Here is a 16713-nt window from a genome sequence, read left to right as displayed (position 1 = left end):
CTTGGCTTCCACATTGGTCATTTTGACAATTATGTGGCGTGGGGATCCTCTTCTCCGATCCTGTCTAAAGGGAGTTCTATAAGTTTCCTGGACCTGTGTATCGACCTCTTGTTCTATGTTTGGAAAATTTTCTGCTATTACTTCCTTGAAGAGATTGTTGATCCCTTTGGTTTCACCTTCTTTTCTCTCCTCTATTCCAATTATTCTTAGGTTAGCTCTCTTAAAATGGGCCCATATTTCTTCAATATCAGATTCCTGCTGTCGGATATTTTTTCCTAGATTAGAAACTATGCGTTCATTTTTGGATTGATCATCTTCTAAGAGCAAGATTCTATTCTCCATGTGGTCTAATCGGTTGTTTGTACTTTGAATTGAGGCCTTTACTTCATTAATTGCATCCTTTATCTCTTTTTGGCTCTCTCTGAATTCTTTTTGAAACACCTCTATTATTTCTACAGTTATTTTCCTGATTTGATCTTCTAGAAATCTCTGAATTTCTGTTTTATCGGGTTCTGATGTTGTGGGGTTGTGGGCATTCATTGCTCCAGTGTTATTCCTCTTTCCCATGATTTCAGAAGTTAGTGCCTTCTCTGGGTTCTTCCCTTGGGTCACTATGACTTCACTTAAGGTGCTCTGGATTTGGAGTCTGTGGTGTCTCAGACCCCACTACTGCTTTACTGGGTTGTATCGCAGAGTCTCAGACCCAGGGAGTCGATAGAGGCTGCTTTAGACTATGGGGGGTGCCAGGTTGGGCGTTCTCCTATGGTGTGATATCTCTGCCACCGCCTCTCCCCCACTGGGTCAAGTCCCTGGGAGTGCAGTACTGGGATTTCTCCTCTGGGGCCCGCAATTTGACTCACTGTTGTTGAGTATGCAGATGGAGCTGTCGTGGACTTGGTGAATTCGCTGTTGATGCTGCCGGTGGCAATATGGCGCCGCTGCCACGCCCTCCGCCGTGAGGCTGGCGTATTTCTTCTCTGTTTTTGAGCTTCGCTCTGAATCCCTGCAGCGTGTGCTGAGCTCAGCCACTGGGAGCTTTTGATGCTCCCTACGCCGAAGAATCCTGCCCGGCTCTTCCGCAGAGGCTCACCTCGGCTCGCTGTAGCTGTCCGGTGAATTCGCCACTGCCACCGGCAGTAAGGCACTGCTGCCGCTTCCTTGGGCATGAGGCCGGTGTATCTCCTCTGTGGCTCTGAACTCTGTTCTGAGTCCCTTTCCTCTCTGGAGCCTGGTGATTTTTTTGTTTCTCTGGTGATGGTGTTTTCTGGTATGAAAGGCACTGATTTTGTGGTAATGGAGATTGGTTGTTAGCGGGGCTCTTAAACCCCGCTTTTCTCGGTCACCATCTTCCCGGAAGTCCCCGACATTCTACTTCTGAGCTACAAACCCAGCCCTATATTTATTTATTTATTTATTTATTTTTTTATTTATTTATATTTATTTATTTTAGTTTTGTGTTACTGGGGATCGAGCCCAGGGGCATTCTACCTCTGAGTTACACACCCAGCCCTACTTATTTATTTATTCATTTTTATGTATTTTAGTTTTGCTGTGCTGGAGATTGAACTCAGGGGCATTCTGCCTCTGAGCTCCACCCCAGACTGACTTCTTCTCTTTCTTTCTTTCTTTTTTTCTTTCTTTCTTTCTTTCTTTCTTTCTTTCTTTCTTTCTTTCTTTCTTTCTTTCTTTCTTTCTTTCTTTCTTTCTTTCCATACTGGGGATTGAACTCAGGGGCATTTTACCTCTGAGCTACACACCTAGCTCTATTTTTTATTCTTATTTTTGAAACAAGGTCTCACTAAGTTGCAGAAAGCCTCACTAAGTAGCTGAGCTGGTCACAAACCTGCAATCCTCCTGTCTCAGCCTCCCAAGGACTGGGATTACAAGTGTGCGCCACCACGCCTGGGTAATAAACCTCATTTTTTGATAAGTTGCCCATTTCAGAGTTTTCATTATAGCAATGAAAAAGTAATACAGGCAGATATTCTAAACAATATGGGCAGATCTTTCATGCTACAAAATTTTAAAAAGTCATATTAATATCTCCAATGACACTAGACCAAAAAAAACCTTTGCTTTTTGGGAAGCTGTCAGTCTCTTCTTTGTGGCAGGCACAGTTTTCTAAAATTCTGACTTTCACTTGAAAGCTTGAACATTGTCCTTGGGAACGGATGCCGCCATTGTTTTCAGTGGCCAGCCTCATGCTGTTCCTTCTCAAGGACCTGTAGAGAGCCCTGAGAACCCTGCAAGGGAACCAGCCCTGCCTGTCAGTTCTTGCAGGGGCAGAGGTGTTCTATTACAAAAAAGAAAGGGGCTCATTCAGCCTGCAACTCAGCCACAGGGTTGCTTTGCTTGCAGATAAACCACCCGTGAAGATGAGCAGCCATGGAGTTTCTGCCAGCTTTCTGCCTTGTTCAGAGGTTTTAAATGTTGTATATGCAGGAGTTGCAGTTGGATACAATCAGCCATTTTTATTACTGTATCAGTTCTCCAGAGATTAAGTAAACTCACCAACAACTTCATTCTCAAATGAAACTGGTTTTCTCCTCCCTCCCTTTCTCTTTCTTTCTTTCTTTCTTTCTTTCTTTCTTTCTTTCTTTCTTTCTTTCTTTTCTTTCTTTTCTTTCTTTTCTTTCTTTCTTTTTTCTTTCTCTTTCTTTTACTGACGATTGAACCCAGGGACATTCTACCTCCAAGCTATACCCCCAGCCCTACTTTATTTTTATTTTGAAACAAAGTCTTTCTAGGTTGATGAGAGTCTTACTACTTGCTGAGGCTGTTTTTGAACCTACGAACCTCCCGTTTCAGCCTCCCAAGTACTGGGATTACAGGGTACACCCCCACAGCCGGGCTGGTCTTCTTTCTCTTCCTTTTCTGCTCCTCCTGGCAGTGCCTGGTGGTGAAGGTCACGGTGACCTCTTGGGGACTGTGCACTGCAGCCCCGCTTGTGCTGGGTCTGAGTGATCTTATCCACCACCACATGCGCTCTGCCTGCATAAACGCCACACAGGGAAAGAGGCAAAGAGCCCGAGTGTTGGTGTGGAAGGGGTTTGGCCTTGGGAGCCCTCTGATGGGGCTGCAGGGACCTGAAGGCAACCACACTTGGAAAGCCAGCACTTTCAAATCTTTCTAGACATACATGGATATTTATTACCATTTTCTGGTGATAATTAAAAGCTGGAACTAGCCTCAAATGAACATCACTGAAATAAAGTGTAAATACATTATTCCTATAGTGGAAATACACTAGCAAAATGAACAGACTAGAACTGCAGGTATCAACACATACACAGACACACTCAACACTAAACAAGTATCTTAAATAATATATATATTTATCTTTTTCTTCCTCTCTGTCTCTCTCTCCATCTCTTCTTCTGTCTCTCTCTTTCTCCCCTGTCTCTCTCCTCTTTCTCTCCTGTCTTTTCTCTCCTCTCCTCTCCTCTCTCTCTCTCTCTCTCTCTCTCTCTCTCTCTCTCTCTCTCTCCTCTCTTCTCTCCTGCCTCCCTTCCTCTCTGTCTCTTTCTTTCTCTCTCTCTCCCCTCTCGGTGTCTCCCTCTTTCTTTGTCCCTCTTTCTCTCTGTCCCTCTTTCTCTCTGTCCCTCTTTCCCCCTCTCTGTCTCTCTCTTGCACACACACACACTTGGTTCTCACATACATTGCAAGACTTCCCATTTATATTTTCTCGGTCTTATCGTACAGGTACATTTTTATTTGAAAGGAAAGGAAGTTTTTGAGATATAAACTATAAACAAGTGATTCTCAATGTAAGTTATTATGTATGTATAAAGTGCCAAGATCTATTATTTTATAGAGTATTGTAAATAATATCTACAGATAAGGGGGAAAGTAGAAAAAAAGCCCAGTCAAGTCTCATCACCAACTGCTATTTGGTGTTATTGGACATATGTACATATAAGTACATTTGTGTTCATCCTAAATAGAGTTTGTAGTTTGTTAATTAATGGTAGTATGTTAGGGATTTATTCATTTATTTGTTGTGCTACTGGGGATTGAATTTAGGAGCATTCTACTTCCAAGCTACACTCTCAGCCCTATGTTTTATTTTGAAATAGGGTCTCACTAAGTTTCTGAGGGTCTCCCTAGGTTGCTGAGGCTGGCCGTGAACCTGTGATCTTCCTGTCTTAGCTTCCAAGTACTGGGATTACAGGTATGTGCCACCATGCCAGAATTAGGGGTTTAATGTCCCTAATTATTATTGGTATTATTAATTATTGGTATTATTAATTATTGGTAATAATACATTGGAATAATTTTGGTTAGTTTTCCTATAGTTAGAAAAGTGGTAATCATGAATTGGGATATAGCCAATGAAATTATAGTTATAAAAACTAAAAGTAGACTTTTTTCTCTGCCGTTTCTAATTCTAGATTTATGTGACTATGGGATTCTGATAAATACAACCCCTACCAATTAATGCTGTTTTTATTTTTAAGGGCAACATCATTAACGGCTTCCAACAAGAAAGAGATGATCTTTCTGGGTACACAAAGGTGGGCTTTCGACATCCGTTTCTCCATACACAAAGCCAGTAGCTACACTTGACCCAGAGAGTGGATTGCGATTCTGAGTTTTTTAGTGTCCTGTCAATGTTTGGTTTTCAGAAAATCAAGTTTTAACTAGATGTGGCCTTTTAGACCCTCCAGGTACTGCCGGAGAGTTGCCGATGACTCTTTGATGTTATAATGAGTAGCAGCGACCTGTGAACATCAGAAATCAACTGCACGGCGCCGGCCGGCGGCCATTCACACCACTTTCTTTATGAGATTAAAACATGTTGGTTTTAATATCTCCCAGTACAGGACGTGCGCACAAGCACCACTGACAACCTTGAACCTCACCAAATCCTCTTGCCATCTTGTGACACTTTTCTGAGTGTGTTGTTCTTCTTTATTATTATTTTTTACCATTCTGATTTATCATTAACTTGTTAAAAATAACTTTTATTGAACCCAGGGTCATTCTACACTCCTCGACCTTTTTATTTTTTATTTTGAAACAGTCTTCCAAGTTGCTGAGGCTTCTGCTAACCTGCTATGGGTCTCTAAATTGCTGACGCTGGCCTCAAACCTGTAATCCTCTTTTCTCAACCTCCCAGGGATTACCGAAGTGCGTCAGCACAACTGGCTTAACAACTTACTTTGTGTGTTTATGTGGATAAAAATCAATGTGGCTGGGAATCATCTTCACTTATAATAGACAGATAGTAGCAGGCGTGGTGTACATTTGTAATTCCAGTACTTGGCAGGCTGAGATAGGAGGTTTGCAGGTTCTCAGCCAGCCTCAGCAACTTAGTGAGGCCCTCTACAATTTATTGCGATCCTGTTTCAAAATAAAGAATAAAGAGTAGGGCTGGGGGTGTGACTCATAGGTAGAAGGCCCCTGCATTCAATACCACACACAAAAAATAAATAGTGTGTGTAAAAATACATATAAGGAAAACCAAGCCCTGGTGTTAAATTATTTCTGTATTCTTGAGCCTGACAAATACCTGAGCCCAGGATTCGAATCGAAGTCTCTCCCTCTCTTTCTGTTTGTTAAAAGGAATATTAGTAGACAGAGAGTCATTAAAGTCCCATCAGGAGCCTCTTGTGGTGGTACACCCTTATAATCCCAGTCCTTGGGGGGGGGGGGAGGATCACAGGTGTTAGGCCAGCCTCAGCAAATTAGTGAGGCCCTCCACAACTTAGTAAGATCCTGTTTCAAAATTTAAAAAAAGGAAAATAGGGCTGGGAGTATAGCTCAGAGAAAGAATGACCCTGGGTTCAATCCCCAGTACCACAAAACTTAATAAGTTAATTTATTAATTAAATAATTTCTCATCAGCGCTGAGTACATTCTCATCAATGTCTTCAGGAAGACTGGGAGAAAATTGGGAGGGGGGGAACTTTCTCAGCACCCTTTGCATGCCGGCCACAGAGCACGGAACAGTACCGTAGTGGGCAATGATCTTTATTTTATTTTATTTATTTTATTGTGGTACTGGGGGTAGAACCCAGGGGCTTTCTACCTCCGGGCTGTACCTCCAGACCTATTTTATATTTTATTTGGAAACAGGGTCTCACTAAGTTGCCGAAAGCCTCACTAAGTAGCTGAGGCTGGCTTTGAACCTGTGCGATCCTCCTGTCTCAGCCTCCCAAGTGCTGGGATTACAAGCGTGCGCCACCACGCCTGGCGATCTTTAACGGTTATCTATAGAGCCCCTAAAACCATCTCATGAGCTTTATAATACCATCAGCTGCACCTGCTTCACAGCTTAGAGATAACTTCAGGGAACAGACACTTGCAATTTCCAAGTTCGGGGCCGCCTTGGGGATGGGAGGGAGGCTGCAGATCGCACGCTAGCCAGCGCCTGTCCGGGAGAAAAGCCTGCCTGTAAGTCCCGTTCTCTGCCCTTCAGTATGAACTGGGGCGCTTCCCTGCAGTGGCCACACGATGCTGTGGATGCCAGAGTCCTTACCCTCCGCCTTCCCTGATTCCCATCATCTTCAACGTCCCCCAGGGAGACGGCCACCAGCCTCTGTGGTGATCCAAGAGGAGATGGGTCATCACCACCCTGGAGCTGACTGAAGAGGACCTGGGACTCTTTCCAAAGCTTGTTGGTGAGGTAAGGACCTTCTCTTAAGCATGTCCAAACCAGTCCCCAGACTTTGATGAGCCTGTGCCTTTGTGAAGGTTTTGGGGGGATTGTCTAGGGAAGATCTATGCTGGTGAGACTGAGTAGCAAAATGGAGTAAAAAGAATCCGGATGGGGACTCAGGAACCTGGTGTCACAGCCCATGCTTCCCCCGCCGCGGCGTCACCGTGAACAAGTTGCTTTTCCGTGAGATCTTATGAGAGTCACATGCGGCAGCAGACCGATCAGTTCCACTCTGTGGGCCCATAGTATTTTTTCCATGCAGTCTTTAATTTTTTTTTTCATTGCTTAAAAATAGGGACCTTGTATTCAAAATCCTGCCCTTCTAAAGGCATTTTTTTTTAAATAAAATTGGAAGTTCTAAAGCTGGGTGTGGTAGCACACATTTGTAATCCCAGCACTTGGGAGGCTGAGTCAGGAGGATCACAGATTCAAGGCCAACCTCAGCTACTTAATGAGGTCCTCCGCAACTTAGTGAGACCCTGTTTCAAAATAAAGAATAATGCCGGGCGCGTGGTGGCGCACACTTGTAATCCCTACGGCTTGGGAGGCGGAGACAGGAGGATCGCGCAGGTTCGAAGCCAGACACGCTGGCTCAAGAGACCCTGTTTCCAAATAAAAAGTATGAAAATAGGTCTGGGAGCATAGCCTGGAGGTAGAAGGGTTTCCAGGAACTCCAGTACCAAGAAAGAGAGAGAGAGGAGAGAGAGGAGAGAGAGAGAGAGAAAGAAAGAAAGAGAAAGAGGCTGTGGATGTAGCTTGGGGGTAGAATGCCTCCGTATTCAACCCTAGTTCCACACACACACAATACTTGGAAGTTCTAACCAGCTAGAATCCGCATTCCCATAAGATGAAATTGGCTAGGGCTTGAGTCGCCTAGGACGTCGCAGTCTCCACACCGGCCTGCTCCCTCCTGCCGTGGTCCATACCCCGCTACTGTGCTTCAATAAGGAAGTCACGTGATGATGTCGGCATCCAGAACTTTTGCACTTGGCCAGTTGTATTTATTTTCTTTGTCGTCTTGGTACCAGTGGGCCTTTGAATTATGTACTAATTTCTCCTATAGCTGCTCACAGTCTAGAGTTCTTAGAAAAAGCTGGGGATGTTTTGTAGTTTGGAAGTATCTATGAAACTAGAATTACAATTGGGTATTGTAAACGAATACTCAAGTTACAGGAAGTTTTTAAGGCTCCATGGTCAACCTGTGTACTCCCAGGATTCGGGGATTGAATCCATTCAGTTTCACTCCCCCACGTGGCCATGCTAGACTTCCTTACTGTGGCTCTGTGTGAACCAGGGGCCAGGAAGAAACCAGTATTACAAAGTTTGAAAGATTAAACGTAAATGGGGGAAGGTAGGTCAGACAGTGAACCAGCCCATCCTCAGCTCTTTCTTTTTAGATATTAGATAGCAATGTCTCCTTCCTTCCTTCCTTCCTTCCTTCCTTCCTTCCTTCCTTCCTTCTTTCCATCCTTCCCCTCCTTCCTACCTTCCCCTTCTTCTCTCCTTTCTCCCATTCATCCTTTTAATTTCTTTTTCTTCCACTGAAGATTAAACCCAGGTGCATTCTACCTCTGAGCCTTACCCCCAGCCTTATTTATTTGTTTTTGCGATACCGAAGATGGAACCCAGGGGCATCCTACCTCTGAGCTACACTCCCAGCCCCATTTTTTATTCTTTATTTTGAAACAGGGTCTCACTGACTTGCAAAGGGCCTCACTAAGTAGCTGAGGCTGGCCGCGAACCCCGATCCTCCTGTCTCAGCCTCCCGAGTGCTGGGATGACAAGCCATGCCTGCCTGACTCTTATTTTTTACTTTGAAACAGAATCTCACTAAGTAGCTGAGGGTCTTACTGCTTTGCCAAGGCTGGCCTAGAACCTGCAATCCTCCTGCCTCTGCCTCCCAAGTACTGGGATTATAGGCTCGAGTAATCGCCACCACACCCAGCTCACTGCGTCTTTGCTGTCTGGATGTCAGACAGCAATCTTCTGATCCTGTCTTTCCTCTATTAACAAACTGGCACGCATTCTTCCAGGTACTCCTCTACAGACTTAGGAATGTGGACCTGTTTTAAAGAAGGGAGACATGCTCTGGGTATTTGTCTGCAGCTCGCCTTGGTCCTGCAGCGATGTGACTGGCCTCTCTTTCCCTGGCAGGGCACACACAGCCTTGAAGGCTGCGGAGTGGCCCACGCGGTGGGACCGGAGCACCATTACGTGACTCTTTCCATATTAATGGACATTTGCGCTGTTTCCGGCTTCTTACTATTTCAGACCCACCTGCCGCCCATACCTTTGCTTCCACACCTTTGTGCAGCTGTGTATTTCTTCTGTAAAACCCCAGGTGAGCAAGAGCTGCTGGTTTCTGAAAGGTTCGAGTCCCCCTGCCCCACAGGGGGCAGGGCCAGAAGCTAGGAGGTGGAGCTCTGCGATTCCGGGAGGGAACTAGGCCTCCTGGTCAGGAAGAAGAGAGTGCAGAGTTCGGAGAGGAGCCCGAGAGGGAGGGAGGCACTCTCCCCCGCCACCAGCCTCTGCGGCCACGCGGGGGCTGGAGGCCGATCTCCCACGAATAAAGGCATCCATAATATCTACTATGGATCTCCGCGTGTCTCTATGCGACTGGGGGACACACACGCCCATCAACCTTATACTTTTCTTAAAGATGCCTTTGCTTCCTCACCTTGCACTCAGGATCATGGTCACTGATGCCCCCCTTTCTTTTTCCTTTCTATTATTTTTCCCTCCAGCTGTTCAATAACATGTACGGCAACATGTCGGTCTCTCTGATCAGTGGGCCTGGTGTGAATGAATACCCAGAGATTGGTTTGTTTCTATTGAAGATCCCGAGAGTGGAAAAATATACATTCACCGTCCCATCGATCGAGAAACTACGCCGTCTTTTATGGTACCTAAAGTTTGATGTATTCTAAGCTTGGATTTATGGTAAAGCTCCTGTCGGACTGTTGTATTTGGTAAACATTACTTAAGCTGAATATGTGTTAGAATCTGGGAGGTTGCTATATCATACACTGTGACAGGATATGGAACTCTACACAGAACATGGGTTAATCTGAGATCTTCTTTTAGTGTGCAGGATTTTGGCTTCGTAACTGATGATTTCTGCAATCTTTATGAGCTGCTATAGATCTTCATTCTAATAACCAGTGTCCCAACATGATCAGAGTGTGTGGAGGCATTCGGGATGCCTGTAAAGCGCTGTGATTTGGTTTCTGATAAGCAACACTTGCAACATGGAGGCGAGCTGTCGGCGGCCCCAGGGCTTGCCAGTTGCTGGCGGATGGGGATTTGTGTCTCCGTTGGCAGGGACCTATTGTGTGTCCAGGTATTGTGTAGGATTCCATTTGTTCCAACTCCACGATCTCCTATCAAGTTGAAATTCAGGTTCTAAACCAGGAAAGAAATTATTAAAGGAAAGCACCTTAGGCTTCATGGTGGCATATCATGTTTCCCACCTGAGGTTCTTAGGAAGCCTGTGTTTGTTCTCCTTTGACTTCTGTGGAATGGGGCTGTGGGAACTGGGCTCAGTTCTCAGGTCTGCTTGGTGTACATTGACTCCTTCTTGGTGGGAATATGTTGTCAAACACCTGAGAAAAGTAATTTATGAGCCTTTTCTCCAGTGGCTTCAAAGTATCTATAGGAACAATAAAATATATACCCTTAATTTACTGATAGCTTCTGAATTGCTACTTTTTATTTTTTTAATTTATTTATTTATTTATTTTTTTGCAGTACTGGGAATTGAAGCCACGGGAATTCTACCTGGTAGCTACACCCCCTGCCCTATTATTTATTCTTTTATTTTGAAACAAGGTCTCACTAAATAGCTGAGCTTAGCTGCAAAGCTGTCATCCTCCTGTCTCAGCCTCCCAAGTACTGGGATTACAAGTGTGCACCACCACGCCCAGCTCTGGTGAATTTCTACTTTTTAAACAGGCAGAAATTCTTTCCAAACTCCAACACACACACAGATGTGTCTCAAGGTCTTTTCATGTAAACTTTTCCTCCCCTCTCTGCAGAAACTGCAGTGTTGTTAAGAAGGACTGTATGATAGTCATAACGGGGGCCCTGAGATAGCGCTTCTCAGTCTGTAATGAACAGATGGATCACAAGGCGAGAGACCAGCAGAGGAGTAGAAGGGAACTGGGAGAGAGAAGGGAAAGGGGAGGTATAGGAAGAAAATAGACCAAATAATGTTCTGTGCATATGAGAATGTATCACTCTGCGTCTCACTATCACATAAAAGGGAGAAGAAGGCGGAGGGAGGAGCATCGGGAGCACAGACCGAGCGACCTTTTGTGCAGACACGCATCCATCACTGTGAGCCTCACTAGGATGTACCATGACAAGGGACCAATAAAAGGCCCATGGGAAATGCAGCTGGGGGTCTTAGCAAAATGCAGGCTCTGTTCCGGAAGGTTGGAGGATGGCCTGATATTGTGCATTTTTAGCAAGTTCACAGGTCACTCCAGAGCGGCTGGGCCTGGGGCTTCCACACGCCGGGGAATGGGGACCTGGCACACAGTGCTCATGGGCACCCGCTACGGGGGAGTGGGACCGCTTAGTGCCTGCTGGGGATTGTTGCCGCTGGCTGGCTCTTCACGTTTTTAGTGATGTGTTAAGAGCCAGCGTTCATAAGCAGTATTATGGGATTTTGTGCTTACAAGCCAATAACGTTGAAGTTTAGGCACTGGGAGTATTTTCTAAATGTCCCCCAAAGCTGACCGCTGTCGTCCTTGTATGTGGATTTGCGTAATTACTTGACACCTGCTTTCCTCATTTGACTGTCAACTTCCTCAAGACACGGGGTGGAGATTCTGAGCTCTCCCGCCCCACCTGTCACCCTCCGACCCATCACTCTGTCCTTTCTTACTGTTCATCGCTGCATTTCATGACCAGAAATATGTTTTGGGGTTTGATTCTCTGTGGACAGTTGATCTCTCCCCAATCATAAAGTAGGTTCTAAATGGAGTGGATCCTGCCTTGTTTGTAGCCAGTTCCCCAGAGCCCAGGGCAGGGATCCTGGAACAGGTAATTATATAGGCAAGTGAAGGAGTGAACCTGGCCAAACAGGGTCTCTGCCTTGGGGGGTCATGGCTTGAACTGTGTCTATCAAAAACAGACACGTCCTAACCCCTAGTACCAGTGAAGGTGTCCTTGTTTGCCCGATTTGGATGTTTGCTGGTGAAATTGAGCTAAAATGAGCTTGCACTGGATTGGTTGGCTCTTGATCCAGTGACATGCATCCTTAGAAGGTCAGCTGGGCGTGGTGGCACATGCTTGTAATCCCAGAACCTGGGAGACCAAGACAGGAGGATTGCAGGTTTGTGGCCAGCCTCAGCTACTTAGGCAATTGACAATTTAATGAGACACTGTTTTAAAACAAAGAATAAAAAACAGGGCTGGGGATACAGCTCAGAGGTAGAATGCCCCTGGGTTCAATCCCCAGTACCACAAAAAAATAGGAAAAAAAAGAAGATGAAGGGAATGTTGACACAGAGATAGACACGGGAGCATTGCATGTGAAGATACGGTAACCCAAACTTCTATGCTGGGAAATAGCAGGCTTGCTGCAGCCAGAGGAGTGACCGTCCCCAGGAGCCTGCAGAAGGACCTGCCCAAGGGACACCAGGATCTCATTCATCTCCAACCTCCAGAACTATGAGAGAGAATGTCTGCTGCAAGCATGGGAATCTAGCCCATGGGTTTTCGCGTGGGTTAGGAGCACAGGCAGCTGTCTGATGAGGAGGACTGCCAGCCAAGAAAAGCGCCGTAAGCAAAGTGTCACAGGAGCACTACATGAAGGCTGCATCCTGGCTTAACCATCTGCTTCTCTCCCAAGAATGCTTATTATTGCTTTTGGCAGACCGTGAAGACAAGACGCTATTAAAAATCAAGTCAACCCCATGTAGCTGCGAAAAGACATTCTAAGAGCATGCTCTACTCTGGCGGGTCCTGCGTCTATCAGCCAAGACAGTTTAAAACTTGGGTTTGGAGGTAGGGGAAGGCGCTGACTTCTTATTAATTCCACAAACCTGCAAGAAAGCAGCGGTACCAGCTGAGAATGGCTGCAAGATTTCAGATAGAGTTGGAAAATGACAACATCTGGCTTGCTTTTTTTTTTTTTTCTGTGCAGGCATTTTTTTCTGTTGATTAAATATGCTCAGTTTTGTAGGGTATAAATGCACCCCCATCCATCCATTTATATTTGTTCAAATAATAGGTTATTGATTTTTATCCCTGTACAGTCATCTTTGCCTACTTCTAGCATATGCGTGTAAGTGATTTTGAACTGTACATCTGGCATTTAAGATATTTCCTTATGCTCATTTGTGCATAAGACTATAATTCTTGTCATGTACTTCAGATGGCCGTATGGCGATCCATCATGTTAATGCACCATGGTTAGTTTATCCCGGGGCATAAATCTCAGGGCATAACAAAAGGCTGAAAGCCCTTTCCAAGTGCAGAAAATATCCATGATCTTTCTTTTCTCCATTGTGACTCAGAGTCTCCCAGAAATTGAGCATCTTGCCAACGAATAAACAGCGCTCACACTTCTCAGGCAGCTCAGAGAACTAAGGTCTCAGATGTAGCTTTTAGGATAATAAATGGAATAGGAAATAATAAAGATAAAACAAACATGTGGTTCTTGTTTTAAGTGGGAGGATTATGCTTGGCCCAGTTTTGGAGCCAGAAGTCAGGGTGATTAAGGAGAAAAGAGCTGCCAGCCGAGCCATGAATTATGGAGGAGAAGGGAGCAATGGTGTGGGAGAGAGCCAATTTGCTGGCACAAAACTTTAAAAATGTATGTTTCAGTCCCTGAAGCAGAGAGCTCAGTAGCAGCGGCCCTGCAGCAACAGCACCCTTCAGTCTCACGGGGAAGAGGAGAGCGGCTGGGAGCAAATGTGGGGCCAGCTGCTGGGGTAGCTGCCCTGCTGGGCTTTGGGGAACCCTGTAGACACATGGAATGCTGGCCCAGTGCAGCTCTGCTTGCCTGGATTGAGATCCAGAATGACCTGCCTCCTCCAAAGGCTGAATGGCCACTCGGCCTCCCTTTGCTGCAGTGGACCACAAGGTACGCTCTTTGGGGCTTCTGCCAGAAGGAAAGGAGCTCACCTATTTCCATAGCCAGGCTTCTCCTGTAGGAAGCCTGGGTCTTCCTCGGTGCCCCCAGCAGGATTCTGTACCTGCAACTGGAGGGCCGTTGAAATCAAAGTTCACACATTTTCAACTCGTATGAAAGGGTGGTTGCTGCACTTCATGGAAGGATGTCTTTAGTTTTGTAAGAAAGCGCCCCAAATTCCAAAATGGTTGTGTCCTGTTGTGTCCCCATCAGCAACAAATGAGCTTCCTTGGTGTTACTTAGGTGTCAAATTGATAGAAGGCTTCTTATAAATTTTTTAAAAGATGCAGAGGTCTGTGAACTAGTAATTAAGAATCTTATATCACCCCAACTCTGCTCTCTGGTCTGATTCCACAGAGAAAAGAGAAAAAATTATCAGAGAAATCACACATTCATTTTCTACTTATTAGATTTAATATAAAGTATATTTTATAGCATCTAGGACAACAAATGACCGTAGAACCCTCAACTACATGATTGCTTCCACATTTTAGGTGTATCTTACTTTCTTCAGTTGTTTGTTTATTTACTTATTGCACTGGCAGTTGAACTCAGGGGCATTCTACCTACAAAATACACCCCTTCTATTTAAAATTTTTATTTTGAAATAGGGTCTTGCCAGGTTGATGAGACTCTAACTACTTGCTGAGGCTGTCTTGAACCTGGAATCTTCCCATCTCAGCCTCCCAAGTACTGGGATTACAAGTGTGCCAACACGCCTAATGGCAAGTTTTATTTTAAAAGTTACATATTGTGAGCCAGATGTGGCAGCACCCACCTGGAATCTCAATATTTGAGAGGCTTATTTATGTTTTTGCATGTGGACATCCAGTTCCAGCACCGTTCGTATCACTTTTTCACAAGTCCACTAGCCGTGCGTGGGGCCTGTTCCTGCACTCCCGGCTCTGACTGGGAGATGTTCGTGTCTTTTCATTAGTACCACATTCTTTGTATCTCTAGATCCGTCTTGATACCCGTGGTCTAGAACCCATCTTGAAACCATACAGTCTGAGTCCTCAAACTTTACTCTTTCTTCTTTTTTTCAAAATAATTTTAGCCATTCAAATCCCTATGAATTTTGGGGTGAGCTTGTTGATAGCTCCAAAAAATATCCCATGAGTCTTTTGTTTGAACTTGCGCTGAATTTATAGGTCAATATGGGAAGAATCGCCACTTTGGCAGTATTTAGTCTCATAATTTTTGCTAATTTCTTTCATTACTGTTTTCTAGTTTTCAGTAAACAGGCCTTGCACAGGGTTTAGATTTGTATAAAATATTGTTTTTAAAATTGTTTTTAAAAGTTTTTGAAGCAGACATGGTGGCGTACCTTTGTAATCCTAGTACTTGGGAGGCTGAGACAGGAAGATTGCGTAGGTTTGAAGCCAGGCTCCGCTGCTTAGTGAGACTCTGTTTCCAAATAAAATAGAAAAAAAAATAGGTCTTGGAGTGTTGCCTGGAGGTAGAAAGCCCCTGGGTGCCATTACCAGAACCACACACAAAAAAGTTTTTGATTTCCAATTATTCATTGCTGGTTTTAGAAATGCAATTGACCTCTAGATAGGAATTTCATATCTTGTGACATTGCTAACTCTGTCTTTCCAATGCTGAACCAGACTTCTCAGGAAAAGGCCCATTTTGGCACAGTGTACTACTACTCTTCATTTTATATACTTTAGATACTGTTTGCTAAATTCTTTAAGGCTTTTTGAGTCTAGGTTATGAGGTTCTGTGGTTTTCTTCTACTTCTAAAATAATCTGCTTGTGTATTTGGGTAATATTAGTCTCATATAATAAGTTGAGAAGTTTTTCTTTCTTTGTGTTTTCAGAGGAGATCCTGTTAAATTGGAGTTCCTTCTTCCAGAATTTGCTAGAATTTGCCCTTGACATCATCTGGGCCTAGGGTTTTTGTTGTTGTTGTTTTGTTTTGTTTTTTGGAAGAGTTTGAACTGCATATTGGATCTCATTAATAGATACGAGATGATTCCGGTTAGCTATTCCATCTTGAGAAAGCTTTGGTAGTTTTTCTCTCGAGAATTTGGTCCCCTTAAGTTTAATTTGAGCCCATTGACATAAACTTTCTTACTATCTTTCTAATATATGTAAGCTCTTTAGCGACAGCCCCCTTTAATTCCCGAGGCTGGATGGTGATCGCTGTCCTCTCCCCTCTCGCTGCCCTCTCCCTTGTTCTCTCTATCCCATCAATCTATCCAGGGGTTTGCTCATTTATTGATGATTTCAAACAAACAGCTCCTATTTCTCGACTTCAGGGTTTTGCTCTTTTCCATCTCATTAACACCTGCCCTTATCCTTCTTCCTTCTTTCTGTTTGTTTTGGGCTCAATTTGCTTTACTTTAAAAGATGTCTTAGGAGTTTAAAACGAGATCCTGTTTTAAAATAAAAAATGAAGAGGAGCTGGGGGTGTAGCTCAGAGTTAGAATGCCCCTGGATTCAATTCCCAATGCCAGTAAGTAAATAAATAAACAAATAAGTAATAAGTAAGTAATTGGTTGAAACCTTGGGGAAGGAAGGATGTCTCTGGCATTCCACACAGAGCAGCAGGACCAATGACCTGTTAGGAGCCCGCGAGTGTGGGTGGCTCTGCGGGTTCCTGTAAGTGATGGCTTTCCTCAGGTCTTTATGTGGTGCTGACCAATGCTCAAAAGCAACTTGCTGTGTGTTCCTTGGTGGAGGCAGTGTGATTGGAACCTGATAAAAGCTGGTGATGTTTATTTCATCGAGCCGGGGTGAGGATTTGTTCTCCCCATGTTTATTTGACACCTCGTCTGTGCCAGCAAGATGCTCAGTCCTGGGGTTACAGGGTGCACACAACTATGATATTTCTGCTCTTGGGACCGCTCAGCGGAATAGAGGAGACAGCCCCGAACCCATGACTTAGGATAACAGTTTTAAT

At 44.6% G+C, this 16713-nt stretch overlaps 1 protein-coding gene across 1 annotated transcript in view; it reads left to right on the top strand.

The window, feature by feature from the left end:
* Positions 1 to 16713, top strand: part of CDH26 (cadherin 26) — a gene marked incomplete at both ends in the record, with an annotated part of 44576 nt that overhangs the window by 10862 nt on the left and 17001 nt on the right. Inside the window, 4 exon segments of the mRNA XM_080716475.1 lie at positions 6422 to 6547; positions 6551 to 6628; positions 9406 to 9487; positions 9490 to 9563. Coding sequence (XP_080572601.1) covers positions 6422 to 6547; positions 6551 to 6628; positions 9406 to 9487; positions 9490 to 9563 — 360 coding nt within the window.

This window comes from Muscardinus avellanarius, assembly GCF_963383645.1.
Source record: "Muscardinus avellanarius genome assembly, chromosome: 19".
NCBI lineage: Eukaryota > Metazoa > Chordata > Mammalia > Rodentia > Gliridae > Muscardinus > Muscardinus avellanarius.
Note: the sequence above shows the minus strand (reverse complement) of the source record. Positions and strands in the feature narration are given on the sequence as shown.